Here is a 26,467-nt window from a genome sequence, read left to right as displayed (position 1 = left end):
GTTTGCCAGAACGGGGCAGTAATAAAGTCCCCTTCTGGGCGTTAGTTCGTGTGACCGTGAGGGCTTGGCAAGCAAGAAATAGGACGTCACTCTTTCCCTCACACACTCTTTAGTGCCCCTCATGTGCCAGGCCCTGCATGGCTTGTTGGCGGGGGTGCGGGCGCAGAACAGACATGGCCGCTTCTCGATGGGGCACGGACCTAGGCACAGAGCCGTGGCGGCTGAGGGGGCGAGGAGGCCAGGCTGAGATGCAGGGAGGCCCCGGAGGGAGAGCAGGGCCCGGAAAGGTGGGGCTCAGGGAGGGCTGACCTGCGCGGAGCCCACCCCCGCTAGACACACCGCGGTAAGCAGCTAACGCGCAAGCCGCGACGCACCAGGCCCCGTTCCGGCGTGTTACTACCCCGGTTTAACCTCACTGGGTTCTCCCGCCGGCCTGAGGAGCGGGGACGTTCTCGGCCCTGTTTGCAGATGGGAAAAATCCGACACCTGGAGCGCTTGAGTGTGAATTAGGAAAAGGCGGGCACGTGGGGCCCTCGGTGCCCTTGTTATCTTGCTGGTGCTGGATGTGGGCATGGGTGGTGGGGCCGTGCTGGCTGCTGAAGAAACCGAGGCAGCATAGGGGTCGGGACCCAGGGAGTCAGTGACAGGGTCGGGCTCAGTGCGGGAGGCTCATGCCTGGCCCCCGGCCCCCCGGCCCTGCTCTTCACCCCACAGCCCGGTTCCCACCTGAGGTTCCCCCTCCTGCCTCCCGGCCGAGAGCTCTCGCCCCACAGCTGTTGCTCCCGAGGCTGGTTCCCACCCCAGCTCCGGCCCCAGCCCCAGCGCCAGTGTGTGCGTGGTTGGGCCTGGCTGCTGCCCCCACACCCGTGGGCAGCCTGTCCTCTCTCCCCCGCCTCTGAATGAGAAGCCGCCTGACACCCCTCTTCTGAGAAGCCTCCTCGGGACACCCTGGTGCCCCGGGACCCCGTGCAGGCCCCATGGGGCAGTTGGCTCACGTGAAGTGTTTCCCGTGCTCTGTACACCCCCGCCCCCCAAACTGGGCTGTGAGCCCCTGGTGCCTGGCGGCGATCAGCTTGCCCCGGGCCCAGCACCCACTCCAGCACAGAGCGCCCACGTGCGGACTGCCAGCCCCCCGCTTCTGACTGCCTGCGCAGCCCCTGCGTCGTGGGAAGTAACACTGAGCCCTCCCTCTTGGGAATCTGTCTGCAGGCTCCTCCATCTGGCACCCAGCGTGCCGACAAGCCGCCAGGACTGAAGACAGAAACAAGGTTGGTGGAACTTACTACTTGCTCCAGTGCGTTCTTTGGCGCCCGTGTGCGGCCACCCGCGGCTGTCGGCTCGCAGGCCAGTTGCACGGGCCAGGTGGCATGAGGCCTGGGGGTGCTGAGGACGGTGCGAGCTGGGCCGGGGGCATCTCAGGGCCTCCCTTTCCTGGCCCGCTGACCTGTCCATGGGTCCACAGGGCATGAGGGCTACAAAAGTTTGGGGACAGCTGTGACAGACCGTCCACGCTTGGGACATCAACTGCAAGGTTGAGGGACCCCAAATTGCTCTCAGTCTCAGTCCTTCGTGGGAAGGACTCACAGACTCCCTGAAAACTCTGATAGTCACAGTTGGGGTTTATTACAGGAGAGGATACGTGTGGAATGAGCCAAAGAAAGAGGCGTGTGGCGCAGGGTCTGGCATGTCCAGACACAGAGCTGGTCCTCTGCCCTGGAGACGGGACGCGGGACCTGCCAGCCCATGTGGGACCGCATGCCCAGAGTGTTGCCAAGCCGGGGAGCTTTGTGTCCGGAGATCTTGCTGGGGCTCCATTGACTGATTGATTGATTGCCCCAGGGTTGATTTCACTGTCCAGGTGGCAAGACCCCAGAGCACCCCAGATCACATGGTCAGTCTCTCCAGGTGGCCGGCCCCGCCCTAGGACTGTTAGGTGTGGATAAACCCCTCACTGAATGGACACTCTGGCAGTGGACACAGATCACCCCCCAGGGTCAAGGGAGCAGGCCAGACCTCTCTCTGGGCGAGACCAATTTCTCCACCGCTCAGAGGCCCAGCTGGGCACCAGGCACAGGTGAGGAGGGAGGTGGGCACAGGCTTGTCCTCTTGGGACTGACATTCCAGGGAGAGACAGAAATTGACTCCCACACAAGCAAACTTGCACCAAAGGCTGGTGGTGGGAGACCGAGGGCGCCAGGGGAGAGGAGGAGGGAGGCAGGACACATGGTTAGGGAAGGCCTCCAAAGGAACTGGAATCGGAGCTAAGCCTGCAGGATGGGTCTGGGCAGCCCCTGGGGGCAAGGGGCTCCGGGCAGGGTGCTCTGGGCAGGGCGGACAGAGTCCCCTCACCCTTAGCTCCACAGCGTGGGCACAGCCCTATTGGCAAGCCCAAGCCGGTCCCCCCAGAACCAGCAGGTTTTGGGAAATTCTCGTGGGGCTGGATGGAGACCCCAGGCACTGCAGCTTATGAGCTTCACAGGGATGTTGGCAGGTGGAGGAAACGCTCCCCATAGCAGCCCCCGCAGGAGGGGTGGGCCCCAACCCAGTTCAGCAAACGCTCGATAAGCCTGCGCGGAAGGAAGCCAGCAGAGGGACGTTCCCCCATTTGCCTTAGAAATTGCTTGCAGGGGGTTTGGAACCCCCGCTTCCCATGCATCACTCACGGGTGCCCTCCGTCATTCAGCAGAGCTTCACCAAGCGTCTGGCTGTGCCAGGCCCTGCTCTTGGCCCGGGACACAGAGGTGACGGAGTCCTGCCCCGACATCCTCTAGGCAGAGGGGGCGTGGGGGGGGGCACACGTGCACATCGCGTCTGACGGCCATGGGGACGGAGCACAGGGGGCCCTGGGCTGGGGCAGGAGGGCTCTGGGGTGGAGAGGCTCCTCCTCTGTGTCCCCCAGGCCTCCCCTCACCCGAGACAAACTTAGCCATTGCTCAGCCCCTTTCCGTGGAAGCCAGGCTGGGCCCGGAGGCGGAGGCAGGGACTGCACCCTGGGGCTCTCCTCTCCAGGGCCAACCCTGCCCTTCGTCTGTGACCTTGTTTCTCAAGGGGTGCCGGTTGGTTTTCTCAGAATCCTGCAAGTGTCTACACAGGCCTCTGGTTTAATTCAGGCTCAGAGGGTCACCTTCGATGCCCACAGACAGGAGGCCTGCTGGGCCTCGAGAGCCCCTGCGTTAGCCCTGGTGGGCACAGACCTCCAGCTGACTGCTGCTCAAGCCTCGGGCCTGGGGGTGCAGACAGGGAAGGGCCCCCGAGGGCTAGAGCCCCAGAGGTCCCAGCCCCAGGGTACAGGGAGCAGCAGAAGCTGGAGTGCAGGGGTGAGGGGCCCTAGGGCAGACCGTGGCCCCTGGACCCTGAGTTGGGCCACTTCCTGTGTCTGCTCCTTTGTCACCCCGAGTGTCCTCTCGGACCGTGCAGAAGGAAGCAAAGGTCACAGGAAGCCCCGCAGCCTGGGGAGGGACCTCGGGGGACTCGGTGGCCAGGCCCACTGCTCCCGGGCACACAGATGGCACCGGTCACCAGTTTGGCTGAATTTCCAGAACTATGGCCTGAATTCTAGAACACTGGGATTTGGGCTGAGAGCCCAGCCATCTTCCTGCCCCCTGCCCCTCCATCTCCGGGACCGCGATTGCTGCCCCTTGGCTGGGCCCCGGGGTCCCCCACTGCCAGGGGGCCAGGGCACTCGCACTGAGCACGTGCAGGATGGGGCCGTCCCCAGGTTCAGCGCTGGGCGGCTGTGTGAGCGTGAGGATGGAGGCAGACCCACGTGAGCTCCCGGCTCCAGGGACGCAGAGCGTGGAGACGGCAGGTGGAAGCTGGTGACTGTATTTGTCCCTGTGGCTGCTGTAATGAAGGACCACGCATTCAGTGGCTTGAAGAACCACAGATGTGTCCCCTGACTTCCGGAGGCCAGAAGTTGAGGATGGGTGGGCGGGGCCGTGCTCGCTCTGGAGGCTTTGCGTCTGCTCCTGACCCCGCCTCTGTCACCACCTGTGCCCTGACCCTGAGATCCCAGGGAGCCCACCCACGTCATCCGGAGCGACCTCCCACCTCAGGCTCCTTAGTCACATCAGGCTCAGGGTCCCTTTGGTCGCACATGGTAATACATTCACAGGCCTGGGCACACTCGCGGGGGACAGGCTGTGCCCAGTTTGTCACGTACCTGACTCGGGTCATAGTCAGTGGCAGGGGCACTGTGGCTGATAGAGTTCACAATCTTCTCTAAAACCTGCCCCTGGGCCACTCTGGGCCTCAGAGACGAGCCAGGCAGCTCCTTGACCTTGAAGTGACCACAGGGTCCTGACCTTTGTCTGTGGGACCCCTCCCCAAATCCCAACCCGAAGGCCTGCCAGGGGGACTTGGAGGGAGCCCACATGCTGAGAAGCCTCCAGGCCTGTCTCCTGAGAGTGACCGGGTTAGAAAGGGGGACTCAGGCCTGCGGCCAGCCCTCTCAAGTACAGGTCGGGATGCCCAGCCCTGCTCCTGGATTCTGGAGCCGGCTGTGCAGCTGGCCTCGGGGCCTGCAGGGAGCCCGGCCTGGCCAGGCCTGGCAGCAGCAGCCCCCTCTGCTCTCAGCCCAGAGGTCAGCCCTCAGTGACCGCAGCTACTGGCCCAGAGGAAGGGAGGTCCCCTGACTGCCGGACAGGGAAGAAGGGAAGGGTCATTGCACAGCCAGGCCTGGCTTCCTGGGCTGTGTCTCTGCAGACGCCCCGGAACTTCTGGTGCCAAGGCTGTCCCTTGAGAACAGCTGTCCCCTCGATGCTGTGCCCGGGGCTGGCGCGCGGGGCCCTCCCTCTGTGTCCCGGGACAGGATCCAGGCCCCGGTCATGCCCTGCTTGTCCCGCATTTCACCCTCCCTCCCTCCGGCCCCTGAGAGCTGCTCTGTCTCGCCTGAGAAGGGAGAACAGACCCGGGGCGGGGCCGGCACACGGGTCCCCTTGCAGATCATTCTCCCCGCTGGGCTGGCTGCTCCTGGCCTGCGAGACGGGAAGACAGAGCTGTACTTTCCTGTATCGTTCATTCCGTGCAAGCCAGTGAGGGAGCGTGAAACAGCCGGCCTCGGTCAGCCGCGGGTCAGCTCAGCGGACCCGGCCCCTGGGAAACGCAGCAGGGGTGGTGCGGGCTTCACTAACTCTCTCTGAGAGCAGCCCCCACGGTGGAGGTGGTCCCACAGCAACCTGGTAATCCAGACAACAGCTAACTCACCACTAACTGACCAGTAATCAGTCATTTAACAAGTGCCCTCCTTGCCAGGCTCCAGAACCTGTAGGACCAGCTCGGTCCGTGCCTCGGAGTTGCTCTCCAGGAAGAGAGGCAAGTGCGGGGATCCCTGAGAGGACAGGCGAGGCGAGGGTGGGACCTCTGTCATCCCTGCCTGCATCCCTCCAGGGCGTGGCCACGCCCCAGGACAAGGATGGCTTCTCGGTGTCTGCAGAGGGTCCACTAGGGTGGCCCTGATTGCCCATCCCTGTGTGTCCTTGGTCATTTGGTTATGTGATCATTCCACACGCAGCTGGCCGCTGAGCTCCTACTGAGTACCATCGGGCTGCTGGTGGAGCGCAGAGATGAGTGAGACAGACCGGCCCCTGCCCCTCGCAGATTTCCCTGATGTCTCGTGGGATGGGCAGGCTCCGGGGTACAGGTGTTTCAGGGGCAACAGGGTGGGGAGAGCAGCTGGGTGGGGCCCGGGGGGCAGGGTGAGGAGAGAGGATGTCTTCCTGGAGCCGAGCCTTGGCAAATGGTGCCAGAGGAGGGTCACAGGGCTCGGCCCATAGTGGCTCGGGGCCTGGGCCAGAGGAGCCAGCGATCTGCAGTGCGCTGAGGGATTATTTCAGCGTCGTGGCAGGGGCGGCCCCAGCCTGGCAGCTGGCCGGGGTGGGGGAGCTCCATGCACGCTGAAGGTGAGGGCGGCGGGGGATGGGTTAGGTGGGCTTCTGCTCTGGCTGGGGTCGGGGGTCTGACGTGGTGGGAGGGAGGGAGCCTGGGCTGGCCTGGCTGATCCTGCAGGCTGGGAGGACCGGGGCTGCAGGCTCAAGAGGCAGTACCCTCCCCGCCCCACTCCACCCTATACACAGAGGTCTGAGCTCCCCACCGTGGTGGGACCTGGAGAGGCCCAAGTGCAAGGACAGCCTGGCCAAACGTGAGTGACCATGGAATTCTCCGTGGCAGCCAAGAGCAGTAGAGTAATCCTTGGGGCTGCAGCCCGGCTCTGCCTCTGCCCGGCTGTGTGACCTCGGGCAGGCCGCCAGCCCTCTCTGAGCCTCAGCCCTCAGCTCTAACGGGGGCGAGCAGGAATTGGACCCCTCGCACCGTGTCAGTTGACTGGTATGTGACCCCGTGAGAACCAGGCGCCCTAGTCGCTATTACAGGACGGTGCCTGCCCAGGCCAGGCTGAGTGGTGGGGACGGTGCTGGGTGAGTAGACAGGCCCGTCTGTCTCCCGGGTATGAACACACCCCCGAGAACACAGTGGGTATTGATTAACTGTGAGGCTCTTTGGGCGTGTGGGAGTCCTGATGGAAAGTGAGAGAGAGCCCAGGACCCAGCTCCCTCCCATCTGGGGACAGGGCACAGAGGGACAGAGGGAGGCGCTGCCCCTGGGGATGTCTTGTGGTGCTGGAGCATATCACTGAGGCAGCCCCAGCACCCCGCTCATGCTGGTGGCGCCCCCGTGCAGGCAGGCGCTCCTGGAGCACTGGGCAGTCCTTGGGCCAGGCCGCTTAGGCTCCCTTTCCTTTAAAACCCCCACAGTGAGTCTGCTTTACAAACAAGGGGCTTACTGTCCTGAGCCCAAGCTGAGCCGAAGTGACGGCAAAGATAACTGGCCAGCACTGAGCCCCCAGCACGTCGCTTCTCTGGCGGGATCCTCAGAAGAGGAAGTGCCTTTTAGGAGGGCTTTTCCCTCTTATAGAGAAGGAGCAGAGACTCAAAGGGTTTTTTCCATGTGTATAAAGGGGTACAGCCCTCATTTGGGGCCGGTGAGATGGGCCGCCTGCGCACAGGGCCAGGGAGAGACGCACACCCGTTAGCTGCTCGGGGTCTTCTCCACAGACAGCATGTGATGCTTTGTCTGACCTGGGGGAGGCCGAGGCCTCGAGACTGAACGTGGGGTCGAGCTGAGCCCCGCTGGCCCTCAGAAGCCCTGGGTGAGTGCCCCGTCCAGCGCTGGGGCACAGCCGGGGCCCTGGGAGGCAGGGCAGGCACCGACGGGAGGGGGCAGCCCCATGCCCGGTCCTGGAGGAAGCTGGCAATAACCGGGAGTGTGGGCGGCAGGGACAGACCAGCACGGAGGTGTGGGCCCCTAGCATCACACGCTCTCCATCTTCTCATTCCTCCCCAGATGCACAACCAGGGCTGTAATCAGATTCCCCGGGGTGCCACCCCCCATGTCTTACAGGCCTCCCATCTGCTCCCGATGTTGTCCTGTCCTTGCTGCTGTCCTGCTGAGGGTAGGGGCAGCCGGCGGTCCTCCAGCTGGGAGGGCAGGGCTCCACGGCCCGTGATAGTGTCCTGGGGCCACTGCATAAAATGCTGCAGGCTGGTCACTCAACCAGCAGAAATGTATTCTCTCCCCGTCCTGGAGCCTGAGTGTCGTGACTCAATGTGGAGACGGGTCGATTCCCTCTGAGGCCTCCTTCTGTGGCGTGTAGACGTCCTCTCGTGGCTGTCCCTCTGCACGTGTCTGTGTCCTGATCTCCTCTTCTTACAAGGACACCCATCAGATTGAATTAGGGCCCACCCAGATGACCTCATCTTACCTTAATTACGTCTTTAAATGCCTTCTCTCCAAACAGGGTCCCATTCTGGGGTGCTAGGAGAGAGGGCTTCAACATACGAGTTTTGGGAGACATAATTAATTCAGCCTATACCGTGGCCCTTCCCAGGCTGCTGACACCACTGCAGTGGGTGTGGGCCACCTAGAGGGATGGCAGCCAGAGAGGAGGCAGCCAGGGGGAGCCGTCCTCAGGGTGGGGAGGCAGGCCCGCCTTCTTGGCTGGGGAGGCCTGGGAAAGCCAGGCGGTGTGCGGTCCAGGCAGGGGTAGAGGGTGGACCAGGAGGAGTGGGTAGCCGCCAGGTCATGCCCTACAGGTGGAGAGAGAGGTAGGCATAGTGAGTGGGTTGAGAGCTGGAGAAGGAGGGTGTCCATGCAGGATTGGGCAGCCCTGATGCAGGGGACAGAGGAGAGGCCAGAGAAACCGTCCCCTCGGGGGGAGCAGATGTGGTCTGGGAGGGAGGAGGGATGGGGTGGACGTTCAAGGAGCAGGTCACAGATGTGGTGGCCATAGAGTCCGACAGCGGATGACCGGACTGATAGAATGAGCGATCACCCCCCACCCCCATAATATAGGTGGAAAATCACATCTCTGAGCAGCAACATTCTGGGTAGAAGGGATGGCCTTGGCCATCGGAGCACGCAGAATCCCTTGAAAATGCATCACTCGCTCCTGTCCTCTGAAACACAGATAATTTCTGTGCGTGCAAGGCGGGTGATCATCGGGGCGTTTCCAGCTGTGCAGAGAGCTCGCTGCCGCGCTTGCCGCCCCGTCACCTGCTGCGTCTGTCTGATTATAGCTTTCCAGCTGCTCATTCAAGTCCGCATGTTTATTTTAAGAATTCTTTCAACCTGAAAAAAAAAAATCTCATTACTGGCATTTTAGTTGGAGTGTGACCTGTGATAATTGCATCTGGAAGGTTCTAGCATCAACATATTCTGCTTTCAGTCTCCTCCTGTCTCCTTTCCAGGAAACCAGAAGCTCCTCTGAGAGCATCATTTCTGCACCTGCTTCCAGCACCTCGGGGTCTCCAAGCCGCGTGATCTATGTGAGTTGGAGAGCAGGGAGGCCGGTGATGAGACGGTCCGGGCCTGGGTCATTGCTGCGGTGCCCTTGGGGGCTGGGGCGTCCTCAGGTGTCAGGGTGCGGGGCCGGCACTCACGCCCCTGCCATGGGGCACATGCCGGTGCAGACTCAGAGCCTTGAGCGAGGACTGTCGTGCCACCCGGGGACTCCCTGGTTACACGGCGATGCTGCCCAAAGAGATGTGCTCGCAACTGTTGTCCATGGGGTGTCAGATCAATGTTGTGTCCCTGTCCCACAGCTTAAGGCTTGCCTGAATAAGTAATACTTGGGCACACGTAGGACTGGGCAGGCACTGCAAATGGCGGTACAGATCTGCACCTGTTACCCTGGGAAGTGTTTCTCACGTGTTCCTACGAGAAGCATGTTGAAGATAAGATATGTTGTGTGATCCCATTTTCATTAAAGAGTACATGTGTATATGTGTGTGTGTGTGCATAGGGGTATGTGTGTGTACAGGTGTGTGTGTGTATGGGTGTGTGTGTGGTGTGTGCATCTGGGTGTGTATGTACCTGTGTGTATGGGTGTGTGTGCACGTGTGTGTATGCAGGTGTGTACGTGTGCATAGGGGTATGGGTGTGTGTGTGGTGTGTGCATCTGGGTGTGTATGTACCTGTGTGTATGGGTGTGTGTGCACGTGTGTGTGTGCAGGTGTGTACGTGTGCATACGGGAATGTGTGTGTGTGGTGTGTGCATCTGGGTGTGTATGTACCTGTGTGTATGGGTGTGTGTGCACGTGTGTGTGTGCAGGTGTGTACGTGTGCATACGGGGATGTGTGTGTGTGGTGTGTGCATCTGGGTGTGTATGTACCTCTGTGTATGGGTGTGTGTGCACGTGTGTGTGTGCAGGTGTGTACATGTGCATACGGGGATGTGTGTGTGTGTGGTGTGTGCATCTGGGTGTGTATGTACCTCTGTGTATGGGTGTGTGTGCACGTGTGTGTGTGTGCAGGTGTGTACGTGTGCATACGGGGATGTGTGTGTGTGTGGTGTGTGCATCTGGGTGTGTATGTACGTGTGTGTGTGCAGGTGTGTACGTGTGCATACGGGGATGTGTGTGTGTGTGGTGTGTGCATCTGGGTGTGTGTGTACCTGCGTGTATGGGTGTGTGTGCACGTGTGTGTGTGCAGGTGTGTACGTGTGCATACGGGGATGTGTGTGTGGTGTGTGCATCTGGGTATGTATGTACCTCTGTGTATGGCTGTGTGTGCACGTGTGTGTGTGCAGGTGTGTACGTGTGCATACGGGGATGTGTGTGTATGTGTGCATCTGGGTGTGTATGTACCTGTGTGTATGGGTGTGTGTGCATATGGGGGTGTGTGTGTATGGGTGCATATGTGTGCACACACAAGTATGAAAATGACCGGGAGCTCTGTAATAGCAACTACCTCTGGGTGGCAGGATCAGCAGTGGCAGGTTGGTACTTTTGCTAATTTACCTGTAAGTACCGAACTTCATTGTCTGGGGAAGAGCCCGGAGCCTCGAGCAGCAGGATGGGGGAGGGGCAAGCCCTGGACTGGGCGTCTGGGCCTGGCTCCGCTACTGCGAGAAACAGCAGGTGACTTGGGGCACGTCGCTTCTCCCATCCCTTTCCCACCCGGCCAGGACCTCTGTTTCCTCCCACACAGTGGGGGCTGGATTTGCTCTTCCTGACACGTTTTCAGCCCTGAATCTCATGCTAGCTGGATGCAGACTCATTCCTGACTCTACTTCTGACGGGTAACAATTCCAAGTACTTTACTCCTTGGGGGAACGTGACCGTCATGAGCCCCGAGGCTGAATCGCAGTGTGGCCCTTTGTGAATGTGCACTCAGGCACAGAAAGGCAGCCTGAAGTCATCAGACCCGCTGTGTGCCCTTAGCTGAGCAATGAACCTCTCTGAGCCTCTGAGAGCTCATCTGTACCAAAAGAGACCCACAGTACCTGCTGTCCAGGGACCGCTGAGGACAGCGTGGGAACCCTGAGGGCAGCCCTGGGCCCGCGGGAGGACTTCGCAAACGCTCGCTGCGATGATCTGTATGACATCTGTGCTCGTAGCTCAGCCACCACAGCAAATAAGTCCCGTAACCCGGTGGCTCCAACCACAGAACAGGATTCTCTACCCATCTGGGAGGCTGGGAGCCTGAGAGCCAGGTGCGGGCGGGTCTGGCTCTCCTGAGGCCTCCCTCCTTGGCTTGTAGTCTTCTCCTGGGTCCTCACGTCGCCGTCCCTCTGTGCGTGTCTCTGTCCTAATCTCTTCTTATAAAGACACCCGTCAGATTGGATCGGGGTCTGCCCTCGTGACCTCATTTTACCTTACTCACCTCTGTAAAGACCCCATCTCCAAACACAGTCCCACCTGAGGTCCCAGGGGTTAGGGCTTCAAAATACGGTTGTGGCAGGACCTGATTCAGCCCATGGAGCCGTCACTGTCATGAAAGATCTTAGTTATGATTCCTGTTACTTCAGCGAGATAAGGTCTGTGGAGCGCGCAGCGGGGGACCCGGCATCCGTGGCCGCTAGCCTGTGCTGACCGCTCACTAGGTGAGAGCTCCTCTTTTAAACGAACTGGCATTTGTCAAGGACTGAGGTACTGCCGTGACTGTGCGATGAGCAGTGACGCTGGCCACGGTGGTCATGGCTACTTGAGAGGCCCCGTGACCGTCCATAGTGCCGCTTACGGGTGTGCGTTCGTCCGAGGCGGATGGTCTGAGCTTAGATAAACTTCCCGTTCGGCCCATACGGGTGCCCTGGATTCCAGTTTTACACAGAAGGCCCTGAGCAAGCTACTTTCGTCCAGTCTCCCCAGTCTGAACCACCAGTTCTTCGCATGACACGATGGAGGTACGTGAGTGCTCCCCGCACTCCTCCTCTACCTCCCCCCCCTCCCTCCCAGGGTCGCTGCACCCGCTTCTCAGATGCCGCTCAGAGACCCGCGGAAATCTGTCTGCATTACAGCCGCGAAGCCTCGGAGCCCCACCCAAGAGCACACACGTCCCATGGCAACACGTGGGCTCCAGGCGCTGTGGCCAGAACCCAGCCTGGACACGTCTGCCCTCCTGGGCACCAGGCAGGCCACAGGCCAGAGCACCTGGCTGTCCCCCCCCAAATCAGGGTGGGGTGAGCACCCAGTCGGTGCACATCCCCGGAACTCCTGCACTGAGGAGGCGTGAGTCTGGCGAACAAGCCCTTCCTCTCTCAAGGCTCTGCCCTGCTTTTTCTTTCGTCTCTCTGCTGCGATCTGTGGTTGGCCCACTGCGCGCCTGACCCCGTGCTCTGTGCGGGGCCTCGGGAGGGTGGCCCTCCTCCCCGTTGTGGCTTGCAAGGGTGCCAACGGCCCGGCAGCCCGGTGGTGCGGGAGGACGTGGACACCATACGCTATTCAACCCGCCGGAGTAGCCCTGCTGCTACCGTGCCGTGCACCCCGTAGGTCTCTCTGCGCTGTGTGTATTTTTTTCCAAATGAGGTCATGCTGCACATATTTAACCTTTCTGCAGCACGGCAGTAAATCAGTAATGAGGCGTAGCAGAAAATGAGCATTATTCCACTACGGTGTATTATTAGTGACACTTACTGTAACTAGGTGTCGATGGCCGTGTATTATTATTGTGTATCATGCTGGACGGAGTATGGGAGAGAAAATAAGGAAGAGAAATCACAAGAACATGTAGACGTCCCAGTGGCCTTCCGCCAATTAGAGAGCCTAGCCCGTTGTCACGGCAACCACCCCAAGGCCGGCAATGGGAGGAAGTGGATCTGTGTGCCTCCCGAGCAGGACAGATGCTGGGGAGCCAGGAGCTGAGCCCTTGTCCAGGGTGGGGGCGGGCAGTATCGGTGCCCTCGAGCCGCCTTTCTGATCCCTGCTGTTCAGGGATCAGCAGGGGCTAACCCAGGTCAGGACCCACCTCGCCAACCGCGCATAGTGGGGCTGACAGCCACAGGGTCCGGGGCAGGGAAGGGGGTCCACCTGCACAGGGACCGTGAACGCAGGCCTCACCCAGCCCCTCATTCCACTGTCAGCATTTGATGATCATGAAATCCAGAGGGTGGACAAGACCTGGGTGGTGTTCTCGTCTTGTAAAACGGCCCAGAGAATCCACCTGATTTTACCAAATGCCCCACGGATTTTATTTCAATTTGGCAAGCACGCCCCAAGGGACTTGCCGTGCCAGGCATGGGGTTAGGGAGAGACTCTGTAATAAACCAGAGTCATGGACCCCCAGGAACCACTCGTTCCAGAGAATGGGAGACTTATGTGCCAACCCACATCAGCACCTTTACTTAATGGAGACAAACATCCAAGCCAAATGGTGGAGGGGAGCAGGGCCGGTCTCTCAGAGAAGGAGGCCTAGGCTGAGTCTGGAAGAACCAGAGGGTGAGTGGGCAAAGAGGCCTGAGAGGGAGAGCAGCCGGAGGCAAGCCTGCGGGCTGCAGGTGGCCGGGGAGCTGTAGGGATCTCGGCTGGGTAGGCAGCATGGGCAGAGGAGTGAGTCTCTAGGTTAAGCAGGTGCACAAGGGCCCCCGAGGAAGAGCTCAGAAATTCTGATCGGGGCCCATCCTGACTACAAACGACGGACTTCGGATTGGAACTCAAGTGTGCTGAATCGTGCCCAGGGCTCCACAAGGCCGAGTCAGAGGTCTGAGACATCAGACGTTCCCTCTCTCAAATGGCAGCGTCTCAAATGGCAGCGTTCACCCCAAGAGCACCCACCAGCTCATAAGAGCCTTGGAGTCTGGTGGTCAGGAGAGGCTTCCTAGGGGAGGTGGGCTGGGGCTACTGAACCTGGGGCTGAGCCGGGCATGCTGGGGGCACAGGGAGGAGATACCGCAGGGGGAGCAGGCCGGGAATGTCAACCCTGCATTTGGGGAGCGCAGCGAGGGCTTGCATCACCCCCCTGGAGAGGCTGCTGGAAGATTCGAGCTGGAGGACGCTGTGCTGTAGCTGGGGATCCAGAGCAGCCTCTGTGGGCGATGTGTGAGCAGTGCAGGTGTGGCAGGGACGCCCCCGGAGGCTCTTGCCGGGTGTCGGTGTGAGCAGTGAGGGCCTGGACCAGAGCCACCTGGGCTGGAAAGAGACAGCTCGTCCCACAACAGAGAGGAGTGTGGGCCCATGCTGGCCCTGGCCCGGTCACTGCGGGGCCTGGGGTTGTGCAGAAGGTTCTGTCGGGATCCAGGTAGAGCCAAGCTGGTGGGGGCAGCGTGACTGCCAGCTTTGCCTACGGCCGGCAAGGCCAGGCTGAGCTTAATCCTGAGGGGGGCGTGGTGGGAGGAGGTGACCACGCATGTCCACTCCCGGATAGATGGGAATGTTGGCACCCACAACAGGAGCACGGGGACTGACACGGATGGTCACCCCTGCTGTGACAGCTGAGGGTTGTGCGTGTGGTCCTGCCCAGCTCAGGGCCATGTTTCAGCCTGCCACGTGCCCCCAGCCGCCCCCGCAGCCAGGGAGGAGCGGCAGGTGGGGGCAGCAGCTCAGAGCAGTGGGGCGATGCAGAGGAAGGCCAAGTCACAGGAGAGTGAGCGGTTGGGGGGCCCTCACCTGAGCAAATGCAGTGGCTCTGTGTGCGTCAGCCGTGAGCACCTGCCGTGGGCTGTATGTGGTCCTAGCCCCACCTGAAGACCTACCCCAGCCAGCCCGTCAGGTGCCAGGCCCTTTGCTGCCATATCTCAAGTGGTCAAAATTGTCGAGTGTGTGTGCAACCGCGTGTGAGTGCGGGTATGTGTGTAGGTGTGTAGTGGTTTGGGTGAGTGTGATTATGTGTGCAAGTGTGTGCTATTACACGGGAATTGTGTGCATGTATGGGTGTGAGTTTGGGGGTGTGAATATATGTGCCGGTGTGTGACTCTGTGTGTACGAGCAAGTGTGTGGGCATGAGGGGTGTGAATGTGGATTGGTGTGGGAGTGTGTGTGAGCATATGTGCTGGTGTGCAGTGGTGGGTGAGAGAGGGAGTGTGTGGTGTCTATGCGAGTGTGGGTGTGTGAGAGGGTATGGACATATACAAGTTGTGCAAGTGCGTGTGCTAGTGTTCGGCAGCGGGAGTGAGTGAGTGGGGAGAGTAGCTCTGTCGTAGGCACGTCGTCTATGTGCGTGTGCATACGTGTGCACCAGTGTATACATGGTGCTTGCATGTGTGTGTACAGACATGCACTCGCTAGGGACATATTTAAGTGCATGCCCACATGTGCATGTCATGTGTGTGCATCTGTCTTATGTGTGCACATGCATGAACATGTGTGTTTGCGTGCAGGCACGTGTGTATGTGCTTGCGACTTTCAGTGCCTACATGTGCCATTTGTGTATGCACATGTTTTATGTATGCAGGCATGTGTGTGCACGTGTGCTTGTGTATGCATGTGTTTTCATGTGCCAACTGCATGTATCCACACATGGGTCTCTGTGTGCACATGCATATGCATGTTGTATGTGCCGATATGTATGCATCCATGTATTCACGTGCACGCATAGATGCATGTAGGTATGTTTAGGCCATGGGCTGAGTCTCGCTGTCTGCTGGGCTCTGTGCCAGGAAGGTGACAGGCTCTACCTCTTTGACCCTGGGGCTGTCCTGTGCAACCATCTGTCCCACTCTGCAGGGAGACAAGTAGAGGCTTAGAGAACACACTTCCTTAGGAGTGTGTGTTCTTCCATGGTGGGGCTGAGGGACCCAGGCCCATGTGACCATGAGGCCCCCCGCCGTGTGCCTTTGCCTCTTCACCCCATTTCACAGAGCGTGGCTCCTGGGCTGGGCCCCGCTGTCCACAGGGCTGCCGGAGCACCTGCTGCCCCTGGTCTGGGAGTCTACAGTGCCCTCTGCTCTCTCTCCCAGGCGAAGCTGGGCGATGAGATTCTCGACTACAGGGACTTGGCTGCTCTTCCTAAAAGCAAGGCCATCTACAACATCGACCGCCCCGACATGATCTCCTACTCGCCGTACATCAGCCACTCGGTGGCGGGCAGGCAGAGCTGTCACGAGGTATGGCCCCCGTGGTGGGCAGTGTGCCCACGGCAAGGGCCCCGTCTGCTTCCGCCCCCTCTGACCCTCGGCCTCCTGTAATCCCGTCTGATGGCCTCTGTGCATCCCCTTTCAAGAGGCTCCAAGGGCTCTGCCCCCACCCTTGCGGGCACAGGTGGCCCCTGAAGGGGTGAGTCTGCGGGGTCTCCTTCAATGGGGGAGGGGTTAGGAAATACGCAGGGTGGAGGAGAGCTGCCACCCTCAGAAGCTGGCCTGCCCCCCTGTCTCGTGAGTCCCGTGCGTTGACCACCTGTTTGGACCACACACGACGGATTCCCTAGTGTTCCACGGGCGTGTCCCTCCCCAGTGACTCCGTTCTCGCGGCTCCCCTCCAGCTCACGTGGAGTCCGATCCTGATGTTCCCTGCTCTTTGGTGGTGTTGAGACTCGAGTGTGGCTGTGGGTACCTGGGATAGATAGGACGTGCAATTTGCCAGCTGGTGGCCTGAGCCCGTGTGCCGTCCACGTGTGGGTGGCCCAGCATAGGCGCACCCCCAGGGCAGGAAAACCCAGGACCTTCATACACATGTGTCCCCGGGCCTTCCTGTCTGCTTCTCCGGAAATGGGGCTGAGTCTCAGGGCGCCATGCTCCGTGGGCTGCTGTCACAGAGGCTGGGCCCTGCCGCAGACCCCGAGGCAGGGCAGGAGGTGACAAGGACCCCACTTCCCTTGCTCAGCAGCCAGCAGGCGCCCCTCCTGGCTGCCTCCTGCCACAGGGGTCACCTGGGACCCAGAGGATCTGGGCGACGAGCCCCCTTAAGAGGCGGGACAAGGATGGGTCCCAACCTGCCCCGACCTACCACGTGCCCGAGCTGTGCGTGGGGCTTTATCATCCGGCGTCTGGTCTGAGCGCCGGTGGACAGCACCGCACAAGGGTCGGAGAGGTCCGCTGGCTTGGCCAAGCTCCCCCAAATGGTCAGCGGCAGAGTCGAGACAAGTCCAGGCCTCTTTGCCCCAAAGATCACCTGCTGTCTGTTTCCGTAACTGCCCCTCAGGCTTCCTCTAAGCCACGGGAGCCAGAGCTAGAGGCCTGGGTTCAAGTTCCCGTCCCCGCGTCGGCAGCCCTGGGCCACCCCCCCACCCCCGGTTGGAGCCTGAGTTTCCTGTGCAGACTGGCTCACGGCGCCCTCAGCCACGTGTAGTGCCGCTGCGAGTGCCCTGGAGCCCTGGGGCCAGGGGGCGCCACACATGCACGTGGGTGTGGGGCGTTGTCACCCTCAGTCCTGCTCCCAGGGTTCCATGAGTGTCAGCAAACACACAGAGCCCAGCATTGTGTGGCACATGCCGACTCTGAGCCACACAGTCTCTGATGCCCCCCCCCACCCAGTGGTGCGCTGTCTGTGAAACACGGGTGCGTCCCTCCGTCCCCTGGCGGGTCACACTGCCACGGCTGAGTGGGTCACCACCGTGCGGGTCGTCACCCACCCCTCAGGCCTGCTCACTCTGTGTGGACACTGGACTTTCCTGTGTATCCGTGGCTCGTGGCCCGGCACCGTAGCAGCAAGTGTCCTGGGTTGCAGATGAGGGCACGAGGCTCAGGGGATAGACATGCTGGGCCGGGTGGCTCACCAAGGCAGAGGTGGGACTTGGGCCGGGGCAGCCCTGGTCACTGTGGCCTCCACACTGGCTCCTGCATCCCCCGGGGGTGTCAGAGTCCCCTCGCTCCCCAGTCTCAGGGCCTCGAGTGCTCACCCCTCTCCCGGCCTTGCCACACGCTGGCTGGAGCCTGTGTGGTGGTCTCCATGGGGACCCTTCTGTGGGCAAATGATGGAGTGGGGACATGGAAGCCCCAGAAGGAGGGTCAGGCACTGAGCTGAGCAGACGCTGGCCTCAGGCCTGGACGGCTCTGCCCCCTCCTCTGGGATGTCAGCCTTCCGGCAACTGGCCACCAGTGCAGGGGTGCAGCGGGGAAAAGAACAGCAGGCTGGATGCTTGGGGACCTGCTGTCACTTCTCTGAGCCTCAGTCTCCCCTTTAGTGAAAAGGGAAAATTAGGGGACTCCTTCCCTTTCCATTCTGCGGGGAAGGGGAGCCTCAAACCCTGAGGCCCCGAATGGCCCTCCTTTCTGTGGGCCCCTCGTCTCTCCTTTCTGGAGAAAACCAAGGCTGCCGGGCTCAGAGGATGTTGCCACCCCACACCCCGAACTGATGGTCTTCCTTTTGGAAAATATAACCTCGTGTGAGAGCAGTGGACGTCAGGGTGGGCTGTCGTGGAGGCACACTCCAGGGTTGGCCTAAAGAAGTGTCCTGGGGACCCCTGTCTCGGGATGCCATAGACTGTATTTCTCCAAAAAGAAAGTTCTGGAATCCTGCGTCGTGTCTCATGGGGTTCCTTTCCCGTTTGGAGGAGGGTCTGGGCGTGAGGACATGTCTGTGCCCTGTGCTGTACTCCCCCCCCCAAGTGACCTAACAGGCCGCTCTCTGTGTTGTATCCACAGTCCCCGCAGGTACTCTCGCCAACGCCGACGGAGGTAACTGCCTGACCCCCAGCCAACACCCCCTCTTGCTCATGCTTCTGCCGCCCGGGTTATAAACATAGCCACCCACGGCACCCCTAGGAGGGCCTCTGTGGCTCTGGGCCCATGGTCCTCGGTGGCCTGAAGTGCCGTCCTGGGTTGGTTATTTTTATAATCACGTCTCATCTGCATGCTTCCATGGTGCACCTGTCGGCCCTGCCGTGGCGACACGTGGGACATGGCCCTCTCGAGGTCTGGCTCCTGGCCTCCTGTAGAGCAAACACCCAGGAGCCTGGGTTAGCCTGGGCCCACCTCGTGCTCCTCTGAGTGGGACATACAGAGTGCCCAGATCCTCGCAGGTGAATATTCCGAAAGCATTTCTCTATCAAGTGGCATTTATAGCCTGCAGCTCTGTCTTCCTGTTTCTCAGAGCCACTCAGTGGTATGGGCAGGTGCCAATCAGACTCCAGTCTGCATGGGCATTGAAACTTCAGATCCAGGAATGTGCCAACCAGACCGGGCAAGTGGCCATCAGTGCCGAGTTTTGAAAACCACATGTGGCCGGCCAGCCCCCCGGCCAGGCTAAGTGAGGAGGCAGGATGCCGTGGGGTGGAAGCTGGCCCATGGGGCTGTGCGGAGGGTGCCCAGACATGCCACCACTCCCGGGGACAGAGTGCCCATTGCCATGGGTGGGACGGGCCAGGTGGGCTCAGGGTGAAGCCAGGTGATGGCTGGCGGGTGCGATCCCAGCATGAGGGCTGGCCTGAGCAAAGTGTGGAGGTGGGAGCATGGGCAGGCGTTGAGGACAGTGCTCGGCTGGGTTTGCGGAAGGACAGGCTTTAGGAGACAGAAGGTTGGCTCAGAAAGCATGAGAGCCATGAGCGCCAGACCCAGACTCTCCCCTCTCCTGTGCTCATCTCTGTGCTGGCCTCCAGGGCAAATCAGCAGCGTCCACCCCACGGTGGGCTGCCGGGCTCGGCTATCTCAGGACTCTGGCCAGCGTACCCAGCCGTGGCGGGCCCAGCAGCCTGCACTTCCCCCACACTGCCATGTCATGCCATCTCACGCCACCTGCCTCCTGCTCTGACCGTTCCAAACTATTGCTCATCTCACTTGAATGGAGTCTTGTGGGCCTATGTTTGTGGGTCTGACTCAACCGGGCCTCCGGGCCTGGGAGGGGTGCCTTCCTACTTCCCATACCTGGGAGCCCCCATTGTGTGGGAGAATGCAGAATCTCACGGTTCTCAAAGATCTCAAAAAGGACCTTGGGTGCTGGGAAGGGTGGGGCAGGAGGGGCACTGAGGGGCACAGGGGGAGCCAGGTGCCTTCATCACCTCCTCGGGAGTCCAGCCATAGGGAAGGCCTGTTGGAGACTCTGCCCTCTGGGATCGGGGGGTGCTGGGGCCGTGCTCAGGCCACAGAGAGTGTTGGCACAAGGCCAGGCCCCTACCTGGCTCTTTAGGGGGGCCCTGGCAGGAGCAGAAGATTTCGTCCTGGGGCCACGTTGAGTCAGCCTCTCTGGTCCAGAGGGCGAATGTCGGGAGGAGGGTGCATATGTGTGTTGAGGGGGCGGGCAATGCCCTCCACTCTGCTGTTTACCAGGCTGTCTTCCCTCCCAGGGGGACCAGGATGACCGCTCGTACAAGCAGTGCCGGACCTCCAGCCCAAGCTCCACTGGGTCGGTCAGCCTCGGGCGCTACACCCCGACCTCACGGTCGCCCCAGCACCACAGCCGCCCAGGTACTTAGCCCCATGGCTTCTTTGCCCCGGTCGAAGCCATACTTCTTGTTGCTTTCCCTCTTCTGACTCTCTTCCTTTACACAACTGGAAAAACGACAGGCCGGGTGTGGGATGGCCAGCGAGTGATGGGAGAACCTGGCCAGGTCACGTGTCCACGAAGGTTGGCCCCTCGTGTTGGGAGGAGAGGACCGCTGCAGAGGCAGCCGGTTACCCTGCTGGTTAGAGGAGCCGGCCGGTGAGACACACAGGCAGCAGCGAGCGCTTAGAATCTAGCTGATGTTTCGGTCGCAAGAGACGTCAGGAAGCTAAAGGAGCATAAATGTGGGAGCCCAGAGGTCCATTAGTCCCGGGCTCTCGGGGTCTGGGAGGGTTTGAGCTGTGAGGGCAGTACCGATGGCCAACAAATAGAATATCTGATGACACTCTTCCCCTGTAGCCGGGTTGGTGGCCCTGAAGACAGCCATCCCTGTGGGAACATTGGTGAGGTTTACCGCCCCCTCCCGGGAGGGAGACGCCCGGGGCAGGTGCCCTCTACCCCCAGCCCGCCTCCTTCCCTGCCTGGCGCCCAGCTGTGTACTGTTCACCCTGAGCTTCGAAAACTCATCGTTGCCCTCGGTGTGTCACAGCCCCAGGGACACTCCATGCACACACTGCCTTTGTGAGGGATTTCCCAAGCTTCTTCCTCCTTGGCCAGCCGCTGCATGACTCCATTTCCACGGCCACAGGCTACCGCTCTAAGTTCCGCAGCCTCGTGGAAAAATCAACTCATTCATTTGCAAAGTTATTTTCATTGACTCCCTGCAATGTTCTTGGAACGTCCTGCTCAGTAAGTGGAAAGTGGATGAATGAGTGAGCGAGTGAGTGAGCCAGGGAGTATGTGAGTGAGCAAGTCCGTGAGTGTGTGAATGAATGAGTGCATGAGTGAGTGAGCCAGTGAGTGCGTGAGTGCGCGAGTGAGCGAGTGTGTGAGTGAGCCAGTGAGTGTGCGAGTGTGCGAGTGAGTGAGTGAGTGAGCCAGTGAATGAATGAGTGCATGAGTGTGTGAGCCAGTGAGTGTGTGAGTGAATGAATGAATGAGTGTGTGAATGAGTGAGTGAGTGAGTGAATGAGTGAGCCAATGAGTGTATGAATGACTGAATGAATGAGTGTGTGAGTGAATGAGTGAGTGGGCAAGCGACTGTGTGAGTGACTGAGCATATGAGTGAACCAGTGAATGAATGAGTGTGTGAGTGAGTGTGTGAGTGTGTGAGTGAGTGTGTGAGTGAGAGTGAGTGAGTGAAAGAGAGCCAGTGAGTGAGTGAATGAGTGACTGACGAGCGAGCAGGTGAGCAGGTGAGTGAGGGGTGAGGGGCAGTCAGCCTCCTCCAGCGCCCGCTCCGAGGGCCCCTCTCCTGACCCCCGACCACCGTATCGCGGGTCATCTGGGCTTGTTGGCTGTGCCTGGCCAGGTGCTCACCTCAGAGAGCCACGATGTGTCTCAGCGGGACGAGGCCAGGTGCCCGTCAGGTGCACGCTCGCCCTGGTCTGGCCAGCTGCTCTCCACCTGTCTTTGAGGCCAAGGAGCCCCCGCGTGGAGGGACAGGCTGGGCTCCGGGGCCAGGGCTGCCACCCTGTCCCTCAGAGGGCCGGGCTTCCTCCCTCGGAACCTGGAGCAGACTGGTCTAAAGCCTATTTGGTGGCTCCCCCTCAGGTGCCTCAGAAAGGGGTGCCTTCCTCGGGAGAGGAAGGACAAACGTTCCTAGCGCGGTGGGGCCTAGGAATCTTTTGTGGCTTTGCGGCCAGCGAGCCCGGGGTGGACACTGACTTGCTCTCTGTTGCCCGCAGCTGGTACTGTGAGTGTTGGTACCAGTAGCTGCCTGTCCCTGTCCCAACACCCAAGCCCTACCTCCGTGTTCAGACATCATTACATCCCCTACTTCCGAGGTAAGGTGCTCAGTGCTGTGGGCCGCGGGCACTCGCAGGGCGTCCGGCCACGTGTCTGTGTCTTGCTGTCCTGTGTCCGCCGCATGGCTTCCCCGAGCCCTGTGTCTCTGCCCGTGCTCCCCGCTGTGTGTCTCGTGGGTCCAGCCCTGTTTCTGTTGCTGTGTCAATGTTCCTGGGACGAGGACAGAGGGAGCTTGCTGTGGGAAGGAGTGAGTAGTGAGGAGCCCAGTGAGAGGGGCAGGAGGCTAGGAGCTCCCTCCCCTGCGCCAAGCCTGGGGCCTTGTTCCCAGAGCCTTCTCCCGTTACCCCCTTTGATTTCCCACATCAGCTCCGCGGGGCACAGGGACCGCTCGCAGCCGTTATCAGGGGCAAAAGCAGAGGAGGCTGTGATTTGTCTGGGGCCTCGGGGCTCATGGTGGCCGGGGCTGGATGCACACCCTGCAGGGCTCCAGCTCCTGCCTCCTCCCAGGGCACAGACCCACCTGCCCTCCACATCCCTGCACAGACATTGTACACCGGTCATACCAGGAAAATGGCCAAGCTCGTTTCCGATAGGGTACAGACTGATTGTGTCCCCAAGATCCGTATGGTAAAGCCCTAACCACCCACATGACTGCATCTGGAGATGGGCTCAGGAGGCCGTTAGGTTTGCATGAAGTCACTAAGGGGAGGCCCTGATCCAGTGAGATCGGGGGCCTTACGAGAAGAGGAAAAGACACTGGAATCTCTGCGTGTGCTCAGAGGAAGGGCCTCACGGTCATGTGAGGATAGGGTGGCCGTCTGCCAGCCAGGAGGAGGGCTCCCACTGGAAACCAAGCCCTGCCACACTTCCATCTGGGACTTACAGCCGCCGAGCTCTAAGAAATCCATGTCTGGCGCTTCGTTATGCAGCCCTAGTGGCCCGAGACACTGTAGCAAGTCGCTCCGGGCGTTAGAGGAAGCAGCAGCGATGTTCTCACTGATGTCCCCCGGAGGGGCATTGAGCCCCCCATTCTGGACAGCTGCAGAGTGGGGCATGTCCCTCCCGATGGGACCGGGAGGCGAGCCAAGCACAGCTGGCCCATGCTCCCGTCTGATGGTCTCAGACGGGGCTCGTAGAACTTGTACGTTCCCTTACATATGTCACCATTGGTTGCTTTACGTGCCCCCCACCCGCCCCCCGCCTCGGTCTATGGAGAGCAGAGCCCCCGAGCTTCGGGACCTGTCCGGACAGCTCAGAGTCTGACTCTTCTGGATGTACCGTTTCTCTTGAGAAGCAGCAAAGCTGGACATGGTGCGTCCCCTGAGCAGGAAAGCAGCCAGCAAGGCCCTGCCACAAGCATCCGTGGGGCCTGTGCGTGTCCTGTGAGCCGACAGAGCACTCCATGCAAACCAGGGGGAGTTTGGCTAGTAGACGGGTCATGGCAGGTCACCAAGGAGATGCCTCTTCTTCGTTGGCTCACGGGTCCAAAGGCCCCTGGACACACAGCTTTCCCCCGACCCCCCATGGCTCTGCTTTGGGTGTGGCTGTTCCCCTGGGGGCTCTGGAAGAGGGGTGGCCCGGAGACGAGGCCCGGCCACAGGACACTTGCCGTCTGTGCCGCGGTTGCCTTGCTGTTCCAGTGGCCCCTGGGTGCTGGCCGGACCACAAGGGGAATCCCTTTGGCCGAGACGAGTCTAGGCTGGGGTCTGGGGCCAGAGCAGACCCTGCAACCCTGTCCCTCAAGTTCTTACCCCTCCAGGGTAAGGAAAGCCAGCATGGACCCTCAGCCAAGGGCGGGCCCCAGGGCGGTGACTTAGACCTGCAGCATGCCCGCTCCAGGCATGTCAGGGGGACCAGCACCCCCTCCTCAGCCTCGTAGGGAAGGCCAGGGAGGGGCAGAGGGAGAGACAGCCAGTTGCCCTCAGGCAGGAGCAGGGACGGCCCTTCTTCCACCCCATGGTGGGGGACACCATGCAGACAGGCTCTACCCCCTGCCCACCAAAATATGATTCAGAAACCATTCGGAGCCTGGCCTAGGGCCTCTCCCAGGGGCAGGAGCACAGTCCCCGGCCCTGTGTGGGTCCCGCGTTCCCTCCTGGCTGCGTTGGCCGCCCATTCCCTTTGTCAGGAGTCAGACAAAGCCCCTGCCCTCCTGTCTGGGTCAGATGCAGGGGAGCCCTGACCCCACGGCTCTGCCCCACACCCAACTTCCAGGGCCATCTGGGACCTGGGGAGTGCCCAGCCCGTTTACAGGACTCCCCCCAGAGGAGACGAAGGCTCAGACGATGATGCTGGCCTGAGATCCCAAAGCCCCGTGGGGCAGAGCCGAGTTGGCCCTCGCTCACCAGCCGTGTCGTCCATGGGGCCTGAGTCACCCTCAGCCGCGCGGAGGGAGCCTGTGCTCTGCGTGAGGTTCCCAATCGACTGCACGCCCTAGCGCATCCAGCCCAGGGGTGTTCAGCGGCCGCTGTGTCAAAGGCCTGTCCTCCTCCCAGTGGTCACGGCCCCGGGGTCCCCCACCCTCCCCGGGAAAGCCTTTCCTGGCCGCTCCTTGTGGCACCCTTAGCATCTTCCGCTCCTCTAGGTGGAGATTACCCTCCGAAAGCCAGCGTGGGTGGAGGGCTCCCCAAGGAGAGCCGTACCCTTGCCCCAGCCGATACCTGCCCTGACCCAGCTAGATGCGGACAGGGGCCCCTTGCTTTCCTTCTCCCTCCTTGCTGGACCCCCATCCCAGACACACCTTCCTCCCCCCGTGTCTCAATGCCCAAGGCCACCCCCTACCAAAACCGGCAGGCAGCATCAGTGTTGGCGGCAGTCATTAGCACTTTAGTATGAATTTCAGACCCCTGTATGTCTTCTGAGGCAGTGTAAGGCTTAAGCCCGGCCTCTCCCCTGTTAAGGAGCAGGCAGGTGTGGAGGGTCAAGCGGTGACGGTGCTGCCAGGACCTCTTCACTGGGCTGCTTACTGACCAGCGAGACTCCCCCGACGTGGCGGGAGGGGAGGGGAGGGAAGGGGCTGCTGGCGCAGAGTCTCAGGTGAGGGTCTGCTTCCCACTCACTCGCTGTGCCCCAGAGACACCTCTTTATCTGGCCCCAGTTCCTGGGCCGTCCACCTTACTGGGTGGTTGTGGTCAAGGCTCGGACGGCCCGTGGTGGTACGCTGCACACGTGAGAACCCACACACGTCTTGCTCATCGTCCTTAACACGACCTTGCACGCGGATGGGAGCTGGCTTTTCTTCTTGGCCACCTTGAGCAGATGCGACAGGAGCCGACCCAGGGCAAAGCTGAGACGATTGAAGAGCAGAATGAATAATGGGCATTGGATTGTCACCCAGTGAGTGAGACGAGGGCCCGCGAGTCCATGCTGACATATATAAAGAAATGAGCAAGTGAATAAATGAGGGAGGAGGGACAGTCTCCAGAGCAGGAGAGCTCCCAGTGACTTACGTGGACATGTCACCCTCAATGAGTGCCCCCCACCCAGTCCCCAGGTGTGCGTGGTACACGGTGACCTGTCTGCTAAGGGCATGGAGTGGGAGGGCGGGGAGGGGGACTGTGCGCTGGGGAAGCCTGGCAAACCCCACCTCGGCCAGGGGGTCAAGGTTACCATCACAGAGACCGGTCACGTCGATGGCAGGTGCCCTTGACCTGATGGGACGGGAGGGCACTGCGGCCCTGGGGTCTTCCTCCCGAGAACCCACAATCCCCGTCTGAGCACGAGCAATAATCAGACCAGTCCTCACGGAGAGACGCCGCACAGAACACCTGCCCAGGACTCCTCACGACAATCATCGAAAACCAGGGAAGTCTGAGAAATTGTCTCAGCCCAGAGGGGCCTGCGAAGCTGGGAGGACATGTCCCATGATGACCGGATGGGATCCTGGGACGGGGGAGGGGATGCAGAATCTGAAGGGTGGCCTTTAGCCCACACCAAGGTGACGACGCACGGCGGTGACGGAGCGGTTACCCACGGGGAGACGGCTGCACGCCCGGGACTGCCTGACCCGCTGCACAGTAACCACCTGCTTCAGCTTTAGGGAGAAGAAGCCCCTCCCCCCACCAGCCGTGGAGGTCAGAATCCGACCTCCTTCCCGAACTGCCCCCAGAGCCCCGAGAGCCTGGTCAGCAGGGGCTTCTTTTCAATGTCACCACACAGCCAGTCTCTCCTCTGGTTTCCCCGCATCCGTGGCGACATCGGTGGTTTGGGGTTTCGCTGCTGAGGCCCAGGGAGGAAGCTGGCCCCGGGGCAGTGACTGGAGCCTTGCGGGTGGCACAGCGAGCAGGCCGGAGCTGGGCCTCACCGGGACCCCGGCCCATCCCAGCCCCATCCCTCCTGCAGCAGGCAGCCAGGGTGCTGTGAGTCCTGCGGGGCTGCTGTGGGCATTTCCGTGAGCTCATGTGAGCAAAGCACCACAAGGGGCCCTGCGGGGGGTTGATGTTACCCGTGTGTTTTATCACGATGAGGTGACCCAGTGAGTCCAGACAGGGGAAGGGTCAGCGGTGCCTGGGTCTCTCAGGGAGGCTTTGCACCAGGGC

At 60.9% G+C, this 26,467-nt stretch overlaps 1 protein-coding gene across 1 annotated transcript in view; it reads left to right on the top strand.

Moving 5' to 3' along the window:
• Positions 1-26,467, top strand: part of ABLIM2 (actin binding LIM protein family member 2) — a 147,372-nt gene that overhangs the window by 81,058 nt on the left and 39,847 nt on the right. Inside the window, 7 exon segments of the mRNA XM_087864312.1 lie at positions 1,210-1,268; positions 5,254-5,313; positions 8,742-8,819; positions 15,665-15,811; positions 18,287-18,319; positions 19,924-20,044; positions 21,869-21,967. Coding sequence (XP_087720438.1) covers positions 1,210-1,268; positions 5,254-5,313; positions 8,742-8,819; positions 15,665-15,811; positions 18,287-18,319; positions 19,924-20,044; positions 21,869-21,967 — 597 coding nt within the window.

Source organism: Ursus americanus, chromosome 8 (assembly GCF_024610735.1).
Source record: "Ursus americanus isolate L20-20 chromosome 8, mUrsAme1.1.p, whole genome shotgun sequence".
NCBI lineage: Eukaryota > Metazoa > Chordata > Mammalia > Carnivora > Ursidae > Ursus > Ursus americanus.
Note: the sequence above shows the minus strand (reverse complement) of the source record. Positions and strands in the feature narration are given on the sequence as shown.